Source organism: Tamandua tetradactyla, chromosome 4, assembly GCF_023851605.1.
Source record: "Tamandua tetradactyla isolate mTamTet1 chromosome 4, mTamTet1.pri, whole genome shotgun sequence".
Taxonomy (NCBI): Eukaryota; Metazoa; Chordata; class Mammalia; order Pilosa; family Myrmecophagidae; genus Tamandua; species Tamandua tetradactyla.
The window spans coordinates 147,747,963-147,762,012 of record NC_135330.1 but is presented as its reverse complement, the minus strand read 5'-3'; the positions used below and the strand labels follow the sequence as shown (position 1 = coordinate 147,762,012).

Below are 14,050 nucleotides of genomic sequence, written 5' to 3'. Positions count from 1 at the left end.
ATAATAGACTGTGATATAAACTATGAAATGACTATATTGAAGTTTATTAAAGATATAACAGGAGGAATGAAAAACATTAAAAAGAACAATATTATTAAGAAAAATCAGAAGGAAAGAAGAGCAAATTTGGAAAATAAACAATTTCTGGAAATAAAAAAATATATGCTCACTGAAACTTAAAGCAAAGTGAATGTATTTAGGGTATATTTAACACAGCTGAAGAGAAAAGTATTGAAGTGGAAGATGTATCTAAAGAAATTATGGATCATATATGAGAGAAAAAGAGTGATAAAATTAGAAAGTCCAATGTATTCCCAATGGTATTTTCAGAAAAAGAGATTAGTAATTATCATTGAAGCAACACCCGAATAGATAAGAAACAGAAATTTCCATAAGTGATGAAAGACACGATCATCAGAGTCCAAAACATGTTTAATCCAAAGCATGATAAATATAAATAAGCCTACCCCAAACATACTGAAGTGAAATTGCTCAATACCAGGAACAAAGAGACGAAAAAGCAATCAGAGAGAAAATATTATCAACATAGATAAAACAGCTACAAGCAACAAAGACAACAGTAGAATGGTCTCAAAATGCTATAGCAAAAGTAAATCACAGAATAGTAAAATTTGATGATGACACATATAGCCAGCATCCTTAAGGAATTAGATAGTCTAGTTGAATAAACATTTTAGGTAAATGAACCACCCCTTTAAATATTACACAATTTAAAATTTTAGCTAAATTATATATTACGTATAAATTCTTGATTCAATATCCAAAGTATAGTAAATATAACTTTATCTGGAAAACTCAAGTAGTATGCCGTAACTGCAATTTACAAAACACAAGCAGGAAAGGTTTTGCTTCAAGATAATAAGCCAATTACATAAGTTAACTATTTTCCCCAAATCCCAGGGATATGTCAGTAAAGATGAATAAAAGGAAATAAGTTTATAGCAGTGCTGAGAGAGGGAGGAGATCTCACCAGCATACCATAAACATGACAAATTACCAAACGAGAGAAAACATATGGAATCTTATTTTCAGTTAGTCAGAGGGAGGAAGTCAAAGTCCTGAATGTTCAGTTCAGGAAAAGATAAAGCAGATGTGAACATATTTCTCCCTGCAGAGGTAGAAGTTTTTAGAAATTAGGAATAGAAGGCCGTAATCAAAGCATTAATTAAAGGGCTTTATAAAATATCCGGACCAGATCTCAGCTTTTTTTTTTACATATACAGAAATATGGCAGCAGGAGTGTTGGCACCAAAACAAAACAGAAATCAACTTACTAAAGAAATTAAATCACCTTTCTGGGGAGTGCTAGTGTGGAGGTCATCCCCCATGAGTAAAGTTCCCTTCATGTTTACATTTGGGGTAGGAGGTTCTATATTGTTCCTTCTCACCACCCATGCTTATAAGATGAAGCTGATATCCCATACCCATGTGCACAGAATTCATCATTGGTCCTCTGGTACAGCAAAAGGCTATTATGGAAGCACCCATGTATAATGGTTGAAAAAGTCCATGCTAACTACCCACAGCAAACATTCAAATACTTCATATGTAAATAGAAATGAACTACAAAGAATCATCAGATATTTGAGTCAAGTCAATATCACAAACAAGTAAGACCAAAATAGACATGCAGAGTGACTAAGTATGGAGGAAGCACAGATAATTCAGATACAACAAGGGAATTCATAAAACACGTTATTGGTATCCTCAGAAAATCACCGAACAAGATGAGTAAAAACAACCCACACATAAATTGCAGAACACTAAAAATAGTGAAAACAGCCCATCAACAATGATGACTATGCTGGAAGGTGGTGGAACGATGCCAAAAAATTTTTCAGGAAAAAATATTTAAACATAGAATCTATACTTAGACAAACTATCGATAATGACAAGTTCATTTACACAACTATTGGGAACATTTACTCTTACACAGTCTTTCTAGAAAAAAAATCCTATTTAAACAGAAATTTAAAAAATGCAGAGCACATGAAACCTAAAGCACAATGTTTTAACCCGAGTGCAATGAAACAAATTCAAGAATGAGAGCCTCTACATAGAGCCAGAAAAAAATATTTCCAAATTGAACACAGTCAATTAATGCCAAAAAGCATGTCTTCAGAAGCAAAATCAATTCATTTAAACATTTAATGTGAAAAGGTGATTACCTTAGTATTAAGATGAAAGAATGTTTCTTCTCTTATTTAATAAGGAAAAAAAATTAAAGAGGGAGAAGAAGGGGGAAAATGCAGCTAACAAGTAAATTATGGCACATATAAGGCAAACAACTATGAAATAATTTTGAAAACATGACAAGTAAGAGAAAAACTTCCATTTGACATTGGCTTCAAATAGTCTCCCTTGAATACACAACTTTTGTGATGAGTAATTTGACTTCTTTTTTGTAATCTTGTTATTAATAACATAGCAAAAATTTATTTGTTCAATTTTAAATATAAACCGGTAGTTAAAGCACAGAAGACTGAGCAATAATTACAGAGCAGAATATAAAATTCACAAACTTTAGCAATGTAAATATAAAGACATATCTGAGAGATTCAAGAATCTAGGATGGCAGACTAAGAAGTAGAAAAGAGAAAGAGTAATTGGTCTGAAGTTGATAGATTTAGAAGCAGAAATTTAAGAGATTATGATGTTAATTTGTAAGGAAATCTAAGAATAAATTAAATTAGCATAGCAAAAATGTTAAATGTAGAAAAAAGTAAGAAAAACTATAATCAGCTAAATTCTTCCTCTTTCATAAAAGGAGTTAATAAAATACTATGTAAAGTTGACAAATGAAGAAATGGGGCCTATGTGAGCATATTATTAAATATATTAAGATAATCTCTAGAATTACTGAAGCCAGAATGATTATAAGTGGTTAACGCTTAATAAAGAACTGGAATTTTTTTCTCTCTGTTTATGTTTTATGTTGTGTTGTTTTATCTTTTTAGTCTATGCATGTATTGCTTTTCCAATTAAATATATATCAAAATAATATTGGTAATAAACTGTGTACATCTAGAGAGGATTAGAGATTACCCTTGATCTAATACTTTTCAAACTTCATCTACAACCAAATGTTGAAATGTTTAACATATTATTGACAGAAAAATTGGAAGGAATTATGGCACATATTCTTTTAAGATGAAATAACTCCTCATGAAAATAATATAATTAGGTGAAAAAATGTAAGATATTACTTATTTTTTTGCATGGGCTGTCATCAGGAATTGAACTCAGGTCTCTGGTATGGCAAGCAAGAATTCTGCCTGCTGAGCCACCGTTGCAAGATATTACTTTAATTAAAAAATAATAATAATAAGCATAAATTCATATGCTCCCTCCTTACTGTGTGCTAGAGTGAGTTATTTACCTCTGAATCTCAATTTTCCCAAAACCCAATAAAATTTAAGTCTGATCACAGCTTTCAGGGTTGTTAGTTGTTAGAATAATTAAATGAGATATCTTAATTTACATAGCCATTGTTACATACTCAAAACTGCTAGATTATTAGTGCTAATGTCTAAATAATAACACCTGACTGTATAAGAGAAGACACTCTCAGAATGGAGGGATCACTGTTGTTTTTTCAAATAAAGACTTCAGTCCACATTCTTGCTCTGCAACCGTTCTAGTACATAATTTAGGACATGTAGCTTAATCTTTCCATATCTAAAATCTCACACTTGAACTTTGGGGGTAGGAATCCAACTCAAAGCTGTGTTCAGAGTGTATTAAGGTATTTGAGCTGCTTTTCCTTGTGTACGATGATCCCAGACAAGAAAAGTTGTGGCTGGAATTTCTTTTTTCTTCCACACTGCTGTCTGTAGCAGACGTCTGTCATAGATAATAGACAAATCTGAGCTCCTTTATACGTGTGGAGAATGCCCCACTTCATAAGTCTCCGCAGAGATCCAAGAGCATCTCCCTCTAAAGGAGTGAAATCTTATTTCCCAACCTTCCTTGCACCTAGAGTGAGTCATGTGATCTTGACTCCACCAATCAGAGCATCAGACCTTGATTTGATAGCTGAGACACAGGAGAGAAGGATCTGGGAGTTCATGTTCTCTCTCCCTGTTAGGGACCACAATGACAGTGACTAGAAGCTCTAATTCCTGCTGCAGAAGTAACAGCCGTACAAACTGACAGATCTGGTGTTCAGAGTGCATAAGAGCAGCCATTTACCCACAACCAGTTTTGCGGCTTGATTTTGGATGTTGTACCCGGAAACTTAGGCTTGAGCTAAATTCTCCAGCCCTTCCTGTGAACTACTCAATATCCCTAATAAATCACTCATTGCTTGCAGCTAAGAACCTGATGGATGCACTGTGTACTGTGATTTCCTAACGTTCTTGATAATCTTTCCCAGCAATTTTCATTTCCAAATTTATGCCAACAAAAATTGCAGATTTTGAGAAGTTTTTAAAATCAGCACAGTTCAATATAACAAGAATTTGCAGTTGTGCTGATAGAACTGCTATTAGGGTCAATATGAATCATAGGGGATGAGAGCAGTATAAGAAAGACTGATTCAGGCATATGCTACAAAAAAAAAAATTTTAAGAAAGCTTTAAAAATTGGATCCAGATAAATGGATCCTACCAAAGTTAAAGAAAGGAATACTAATGTGAGCCTGTAGAATTTAGGGAGTGTCTAACGTATAACATAATTCTCAATTTATGAGCATTTAGGAAAGAAAATAGCATTCATAAAAGCTAGCATGAATTCACCAATAAAACGTGCTAAATGGGCCTTGTTTACTTTTATTTTTATTATCTTACGTAAATAAATTAAGCTGGGTACATTATGGTAATATAGTAGTTACACTGCAGATGGATTTCCACAAGATTTTGGATGATGTTCTTTCTGATACACCTGTAAATGAAATAGAGAAATATGCTTGTATGATGGTGCAGTTAGCCATTTAGCAATTGGCTAAAAGATTATTCTACAAAGGATGAATTGATGGACTCGTTGCCACTAAAATGATCAATCTGGAGGCTTACCACTAACTAGGCTTTGATTGTCCTATTCAAGAGTTTTATTAATGATGTAGGAAGAGGTATTGAAGGCCTGCTTATGAAATTTCTGAATGACACAAAGCAAGGAGATAAGTCAATATAGCTAGCAGTTTCCTCTTTTATCTCCAGAGCCTAGCACAAACAATCCTTGGCACATAATAGTTGCTCAATAAATTTTTGTTATATAAATGAATAAAAGAAAGGATGAATCATGTAACACATGTGACTTCTTTTAGGCATACTATTTATCTTTTCCAACGAAAGTGCACTCTTAAACAATGAGTGTTATTGTGTTGGTTTTAAACTGTTGTGTACCCTGGAAAACCCATGTTCTTTAATCCTCATTTAATTTTGTTGTATGAGATCTATTTGATTAAGTTGTTTCCATGGAGATGTGACCCACCCAATTAGGGGTGGAACATTTAGATTAGGTGGTTCCCCCCTTTCAAAGTGGGGTTGTTTACTGGAGTCCTTTAAGAGGAACCATTTTTGGAAAAAGCTTTAGAGCCAACATGAGACCCAGATGTTTGGAAATGCTGAAAGTAAAATACCCTCAGGGAAGCTTTTTGAAAGGAGAAGCCAAAGGACCAGCAAATGCCAGCCACATGCCTTCCCAGCTGATGGAGGGGCTCCAGACCCAGGGGCCTTCTTGAGTCAAGGTAGCTATTTCTGGATGCCTTTTGGACACTTTCCTGGCCTTAGAACTGTAAACTTACAACGTAATAAATTCCTATTATAAAAGCTGCGCCATTTCTGGTATATTGCATTCTGGCAGCTTTAACAAACTAAAACAGTTGTGATTAATTATCGAAGCCCACCGTGGGCATGGAGATGGAAATGTAGGAATTTTGTGCCATACATCTGCCACATCCAGCCTTGATGGCTCATTATCCCTTTCAACTTAGGATACTATGATTCTAAGATGAATATGTTGTGATATATGAGCAGTTACATTAGCTGTTACTCCTGGAGATATGACTGGATTTTCTGGTTTTTTCTTTATGTCTCCTGCACCCCCATATCCATCTAATGAAGAGAGTTGAAATATCTCAGTGTGGACACTGGGCATAAACATTCTAGTTTCTATTCCAGAACTGTTGGGCCAAGTATTTAGAGGCAAACAAGCTAGTGTGTGTCAGATTCAATATAATATTATGTATTAGCAGGGAATAAGTAAGTCTCATATGGGCCATGTGCAATAGATAATTCGAGATAGCTCTGGAAGCCCCAGGGTAGACTTCATTAATACATTATGCCAAACCTCATGGTTTAAAAAATATAAATATTACAGTTGGCCATAAATTCTCTCCAACACCATACAACCTGATATCAACTTGATAGGACAATTGCTACTGTGCTAAGTTGTATGTTGCTTTGATATGTTGTCATACTTATGCAGCCCTCTTTGCTTATGAAACACTCAGTCTCTATGGCATCTAGCTATGGACCAGGTTAAGCAAGTGGCTTGCTTATACTAATTGGTTATACTAAAAATTGATTATACTAACGTATACTAATTGAATATACTAACAGAGTTCAGAGCCTATATATATAATAGTCATTTCAAAGGCTCATCACTATAGATGGACTAATATATTTGCCACACCATGAGTTAATTAAATGAGTTGATATATGTAAAGTGCTTTGAATAATGTTTGGCATATAGTCAATGTGGTGGCTTGGAGTTATGCACCCCAGAAAAACAAATTCTTAATCTTAACCCATTCCTGTGGGTGTTATCCCATTGTGAATAGGACCTTTTGATAAGGTTACTTAAGTTAAGGTATGGCCCAAATGCATCCAGATGGCTCTTAATCCTATTACTAGAGGCCTTATAGAGAAGGCCACAGAGAGCAAGAAGCCATGGGGAGTAGCCAGAAGATATTACAATGTGCATTGCCATGTGGCAGAAAAGTCAGGAACCCTAAAGACTGCCAGCCAGCCAGAAGATACCAACCCCTGGAGGAAGCAAGCCTTCTAGCCTCTGAAACTGTGAATCTACATAAATCCCCATTAAGCCAATCCATTGTATGGTACTTGTTATATCAACAAATTAAAAGTCAGTGTTCAATAAATAGTAACTACTATATCTCATCATCATCATTGTTCTAGTTTGCTAGTTGCCAGAATGTAATATACCAGGAACAGAATGGCTCTTTAAAAGGGGAATTTAATAAATTGCTAGTTTATAGTTCCAAAGCTGAGAAAATGTCCCAATTAAAACAAGTCTATAGAAATGTCCAATCTAAAGCATCCAGGGAAAGATACCTTGGTTAGAAGGCCAATGAAGTTCAGGGTTTCTTTCTCAAGCGGAAGGGCGCATGGCAAACACAGTCAGAGTTCCTCTAATCTGGAAGGGCTCATGGCAAACATGGCATCATCTACTAGCTTCTTCTTCTGGCTTCCTGTTTCATGAAGCTCCCGGGATGTATTTTCCCTCTGCATCTCCAAAGGTTGCTAGCTGGCAGACTCTGCTTCTCATGGCTATGTCGTTCTGCTCTGCTCTCTCTGAATCTCTCATTCTCCAAAATGTTTCCTCTTTTATAGGACTCCAGAAATTTATCAAGATCCATCCAAATGAGTGGCGACATGTCATCACCTAATCCAGTTTAGTAACCACTCTTGATTAAATCATGTCTCCAGGGAGATGATCTGATTACAGTTTCAAACATACAGTATTGAATAAGGATTATTCTACCTTATGAAATGGGATTTTGATTAAAACATGGCTTTTCTAGGGTACATACATCCTTTCAAAGGTACACAATCATTATCATCATTCATGTGTATACATGACTTCAAAAGGTCACAATAAATGAAGTAGCTGCAACAGGCACCTTTCTGTGACTACAGAATAATTAACCTGAAGGGCTGATGGTATTATTAAAGGAATCACTATGTGACAAGGGGACAATGAGAGAGGCCCCAGAAACAAATACTTCAAAGAAACACACATGTATTATAGAAGCTCTCATAGTTTCTTGCACTAAGCAGATGTTTAAGAAATAGCTGTTGACTGAATAAATTAGTGCATGTTAGTTGGATAGTTTACAGTGCATAGAGAATGAGAAAGCCCATTGAGAAGGGAAGGAGAACTACAGCATATATGTATGAGGCAGAATGTGATTAAGACTGTTTTGACTAGAGTAGATGGTGGGTTTTGGGAAATAGAGAAAATGGATGGGATGGAGAAAATCAATGGATCAAACTTACATATAATTGTGAGCACTAAGTTGATATATTTGAACTTGAATCTTAATTATTAAGGGAAAAGGATGTTATAATGAGAGTAATGTTTTAGGAAGATTTTATCAGGCAGTGGAGTAGCTGGTAAGACCTTAGTAAGAAGCAAGGTCATGAGAATGCTATCAATGTAATCCTCTAGTGTGATAAAGTTATTGATATGTTGAAATAAAATCCAGACATAAAAAGTCTTTATTATGTCAAACTTTAAATGAGTGATAACAACTTTCATTTTTCATTACTTTCGTTCATTTTCAAATCTGTGTTCTATGTTTTGTCAGTTCTAAGTGCTTATAACTTGAATAGGATATACTCTGATCTGATGGGCTGGTGAAAATATCATAAACTAGACATTTGGATGAAGTTGTGTATCACACTTCTTAGAGGGGAAAAGGGTTAGAATTGAGAGAATCTTAGAGATCATTCTTTCAACTCTAATATGTGACATGTATTTTAAGATGAAATAGTTCATCTTGATAAGATAACTCCAGAAACTCAGAACTAAAAAGAATGATTTTTGTTGTTATTTTTATTTATAATCAGAAACTTACCTTTTTCAATAATGACAAGTTACACCTATTTTTGGTGTTCCAGTTAATTTTTATATCTCTCATCTTGTTGTAAGTCTCCTGATTCTATTACATATTAAGCACCTTTTAAACATAAATCTTACTTCTCATTTAAGACATTAAAATTTATATCCAATATTCTCAGATATAAATATATATCCATCCCTCAGATTACAATGTATTGAAATTAGATTCGGTTTCTGTCTTGTTATAAGTCCACCCATTAATATTCACTTCTAAATTATTTGGCTATTCTTCTGACTGGGATCATAGTGACAGTTTTTTGTATCTTAAACCATGAAAGACTACACAATTTTGAGAAATTAACCCTTTGAATAATAATCAGTTTTGATAAAGGAAGAATGTGTTGTATGTTAGAGAATATAGAAATGAAAATTGTGAAGCACAGAGAGTTTTGTTTATGTGTTATGTTTGGTTTTTTTGCAGCTTGCAATCTATATTACTTAGAAGAGAAAATTTCCTTTTTACATGTCTGTCTATAATTGACAACCCAGCAGAGATGTTAAATGGTGCATTTATTTATTGTAGATTAATATTATATGTGTCAGCTAAGAGTATTGTTTCATGTTTTAAATAGTTTTAAACCATGCCGATAACAAATTCCATTCCATTCCATTTAGGTCCTTCTAAGATCCTGTTCTTTGCATATCAGCTGTGCATTTTTTTCTTAGAATTCGAATCATACAATCTATCACATTTTCCCTTGACTCCTGGATGCCATACTTGTCTGGTTTCCTCCAAACTCACTGGTCACTACTGCTAAGTTTCCTTGTTTGTCTCTCTCTCATCAGCCTTACTTCTTACTGGCCATCCCAGTGTCCATCTCCTTTTATTTTCTATTGGTCTTAACTACTTTGGTGATTCTTCCAAATCATGGCTTTAAAGACCACCTATACACAGATGACCCCTGAATGTCATCCCTGGCATAGACCTCCTCTCCGAACTCAGACTCAGAGATTCAGGCCACCTAGATGTCTACTAGGTAGTTCAAATTCAACATGTCCAAAGGTCAATGCTGATATTCCCCTTAAATACTACTATTGTCCAGTCATGCTCAATTCAGTTGACAATGCTTCTATTTCTTTCATTGCTTACACCAGGAGTCAAAAAAACTGTTTCTATAAAGGTCCAGATGATAAATATTTTATGCTCCATGGGCCACATATGGTCTATGGTGTGTATTCTTCTTTGTTGTTGTTGTTTTAAACCCTTTAAAAATATAAAATGATTCTTAGCTCTGGAACCATACAAAAGCAGACCATGAGCCAAATTTGACCTGTGAGCCATGGTTTACTAATCCATGACTTTGACCAAAAACATTGGATTCATCACTAATTTTTTTCAACTTACTTCACAACCCACATCCAATCCATTAGCAGAATATATTCAAAATCCTGCCACTTCTCACCACCTCCTCTGCTGATGCATGATCTGAGCCACCTTCCTCTCTCATTTGATTTGTTGCAAAAGCCTTCTACTTGACATTCTTGCCTCCATACTGCTCCTTTTAAATCAGTTTTAAACAGTGAAAGTGATTGTGCTAAAGCCTAATACCGAATGATATCCCTCTTCTGTCCTTTAATGGCATCTCCTGTCACTTAGAGTCAAAGTTTAAGTTCATAAAATGACCAACATCAGAAGTCAGCAATTTATTCCTGGAAAGGGCTAGAGAGTAATTATTTTAGGTTTGCAGGCTATATAAACTCTGTTGTACCTACTCAACTCTACTGTTGACTGTAGAATGATAGGAGTCATACACAATAAAAAAAAATTGTAAAGTTTGTGTTCCAATAAAAGTGTACTTACAAAAGCAGGTATTGGGCCAGATCTGGCCAGTGAGAATAGTTTTCTGACTCCTGTTTTATTTGATCTGGTCATCCACTTACTATCCAACCATATTCCTGCTACATTCCCCCCTCAGTGTCTCTTTATTCTTTGGACAAGATAACACAAACATGGCTCAGGGCATTTGCATGCACCATTTCCCCTGCCTAGAACATTCTCTCCCATATGTCCAAAGGCTTTACTTCCACATCCTCTACAAGTATTTATTTAGAGAACAATTTTTCTGTGACTAACATGATAAAAAATCCCCTCAATATTCCTTATCTTCTCCCTGCTTTTCTCTCCATAACACTATATATTCCACATCCATACTGTATATTGTACTCATTTATTCTGTTTATTTTCTAGACTAAGTTTTGCCTTGAGCTAAATGGACTTGCTGTCAAACTTCAGAGTAAGTGCCATCCAGATAAAATGCATTCAAATGATAGCAACTGAACAATGGATTTTATTTTGTGCAGCTCTTAAAACTCCAAGAGGATCTTGCCATACATGACACTAGGCACACGCTTGCTGGTGCTACATGTCTTCTGAATAGCAGTAAATATTTTCCTGTCAGAGTTAGCATAAAGGAGTCATCTGTAGCAAAACTAGGATCAGTATGTCGTAGGATTTACAGAATATTTTCATCACTGCAGATATTTGATGAATATGAAAACAAAACATTTTTATGGCATCAGTTTACTAAATCTGTGATGAAATTTAATTTGACGTCCAAGGATAACCTGGTTGTACCAATTTTGAAGATAAAGTACAGAATTCAGTTTCTGGAGAAAGTGAAGAATGAAGAGAATCAGAGAAAAATGTACTGAACATATAATGAACATTAATTATGTACTGTATATGCATATCATTTCAGAATACCAATCACATATCCATATTATAGCTTTTTTGTTTAAAACAGGATTTTGTATGTGTAGCCTTTTAAAATGAATGTTTTCTAAAGTTTTCATGAGCTCTGTATTCACTGGTGCGGCACTCATGGTTTTTAAATAAGATTAGTATTATCTGTTAATAATGCTTGTTAAAAAAATGATTTACAGTTCGGTAAAATTGCTCCTAAACAATCATTAGATTACAATCCTCATCAAATAACCCATTATAAAAATAAATAAACAAATAAATAAGAGGTAATGAAACTGCTATTATTTATCCCGATTGTGGTAGTGGTTATATGATTCTATGTATTTGCCCAAACTCACACAACTATATGATATAAAGGGTGACTTTTACTGTATACAAGTTATAACTAATTTAATAATAATAAGTGGAGTATTATTGCAGATGTGTGAAACTAATCATGATTGTCAGAATTAACTGTTTCCCTTCATTGAGAAGCAAAAGCCACAAAGGAAGTATAATGACATCAGAGGGAGGGATATTCCCCTCAGTGAATAAAAGACACAAAATGGCTATGCTTCCAGGTCAAAACCATTATTTCAAAATAGTAATACAAAGAAAAAAAGGCATGTGCTGGCCTTGTAAAGCCATGGAATGACTCTTGTCTCTCTCCTAAGGTATTGAGGGAAGATTGGCAATGACAACCTTTTATATAGCCAAATCTAATCTTATTAGATTACATATATAATTTTTTTTTTATTAATTAAAAAAAGAATTAACAAAACAATTAGAAATCATTTCAATGTACATGTACAATCAGTAATTCTTAATAACATCACATAGTTGCATATTCATCATTTCTTAGTACATTTGCATCGATTTAGAAAAAGAAATAAAAAGACAACAGAATAAGAATTAAAACAATAATAGAAAGAAAAAAAAACAAAAAAAAAACAAAAACAAAAAACCTATACCTCACATGCAGCTTCATTCAGTGTTTTAACATAATTGCATTACAATTGGGTAGTATTGTGCTGTCCATTTCTGAGTTTTTATATCCAGTCCCGTTGTACAGTCTGTATCCCTTCATCTCCAATTATCCCTTCTCTTTTTTTTTTTTTAATTAACAGAAAAAAAGAAATTAACCCAACATTTAGAGATCATACCATTCTACACATGCAATCATTAATTCTTAACATCATCACATAGCTGCATGATCATCATTTCTTAGTACATTTGCATTGGTTTAGAAGAACTAGCAACATAACCGAAAAAGATATAGAATGTTAATATAGAGAAAAAAATAAAAGCAATAATAGTAAAATCAAAACAAAACAACACAAAACAAAACAAAAACCTATAGCTCAGATGCAGCTTCATTCAGTGTTTTAACATGATTACTTTACAATTAGGTATTATTGTGCTGTCCATTTTTGAGTTTTTGTATCTAGTCCTGTTGCACAGTCTGTATCCCTTCAGCTTCAATTACCCATTGTCTTACCCTGTTTCTAACTCCTGCTGAACTCTGTTACCAATGACATATTTCAAGTTTATTCTCGAATGTCCGTTCACATCAGTGGGACCATACAGTATTTGTCCTTTAGTTTTTGGCTAGTCTAACTCAGCATAATGTTCTCTAGGTCCATCCATGTTATTACATGGTTCATAAGTTTATCTTGTCTTAAAGCTGCATAATATTCCATCGTATGTATATACCACAGTTTGTTTAGCCACTCTTCTGTTGATGGAGATTTTGGCTGTTTCCATCTCTTTGCAATTGTAAATAATGCTGCTATAAACATTGGTGTGCAAATGTCCGTTTGTGTCTTTGCCCTTAAGTCCTTTGAGTAGATACCTAGCAATGGTATTGCTGGGTCGTATGGCAATTCTATATTCAGCTTTTTGAGGAACCGCCAAACTGCCTTCCACAGTGGTTGCACCCTTTGACATTCCCACCAACAGTGGATAAGTGTGCCTCTTTCTCCGCATCCTCTCCAGCACTTGTCATTTTCTGTTTTGTTGATAATGGCCATTCTGGTGGGTGTGAGATGATATCTCATTGTGGTTTTGATTTGCATTTCTCTAATGGCCAGGGACATTGAGCATCTCTTCATGTGCCTCTTGGCCATCCGTATTTCCTCTTCTGAGAGGTGTCTGTTCAAGTCTTTTTCCCATTTTGTAATTGGGTTGGCTGTCTTTTTGTTGTTGAGATGAACAATCTCTTTATAAATTCTGGATACTAGACCTTTATCTGATATATCATTTCCAAATATTGTCTCCCATTGTGAAGGCTGTCTTTCTACTTTCTTGATGAAGTTCTTTGATGCACAAAAGTGTTTAATTTTGAGGAGTTCCCATTTATTTATTTCCTTCTTCAGTGCTCTTGCTTTAGGTGTAAGGTCCATAAAACCGCCTCCAGTTGTAAGATCCATAAGATATCTCCCAACATTTTCCTCTAACTGTTTTATGGTCCTAGACCTAATG

General features: G+C 34.6%; 1 protein-coding gene across 29 annotated transcripts in view; it reads right to left on the bottom strand.

The window, feature by feature from the left end:
* The window catches only part of LOC143681453 (uncharacterized), a 241,337-nt gene that overhangs the window by 9,178 nt on the left and 218,109 nt on the right, over positions 1–14,050 (bottom strand). For 16 of the 29 annotated variants that reach the window (XR_013174631.1, XR_013174629.1, XR_013174630.1 and 13 more), the window contains one exon: positions 3,228–3,323. The exons of 6 other annotated variants lie outside the window; for them this stretch is intronic. Coding sequence is in view for 5 of the 23 variants with exons in the window: in XM_077158511.1 (XP_077014626.1) it covers positions 3,228–3,323 (96 nt within the window). In the remaining 18 variants the exon portion in view is untranslated. Of the gene's footprint in view, positions 1–3,227; positions 3,324–4,779; positions 4,903–14,050 lie in introns of those variants that run through there. 7 more of the 29 variants (XR_013174640.1, XR_013174642.1, XR_013174618.1 and 4 more) reach the window with 1 other exon arrangement.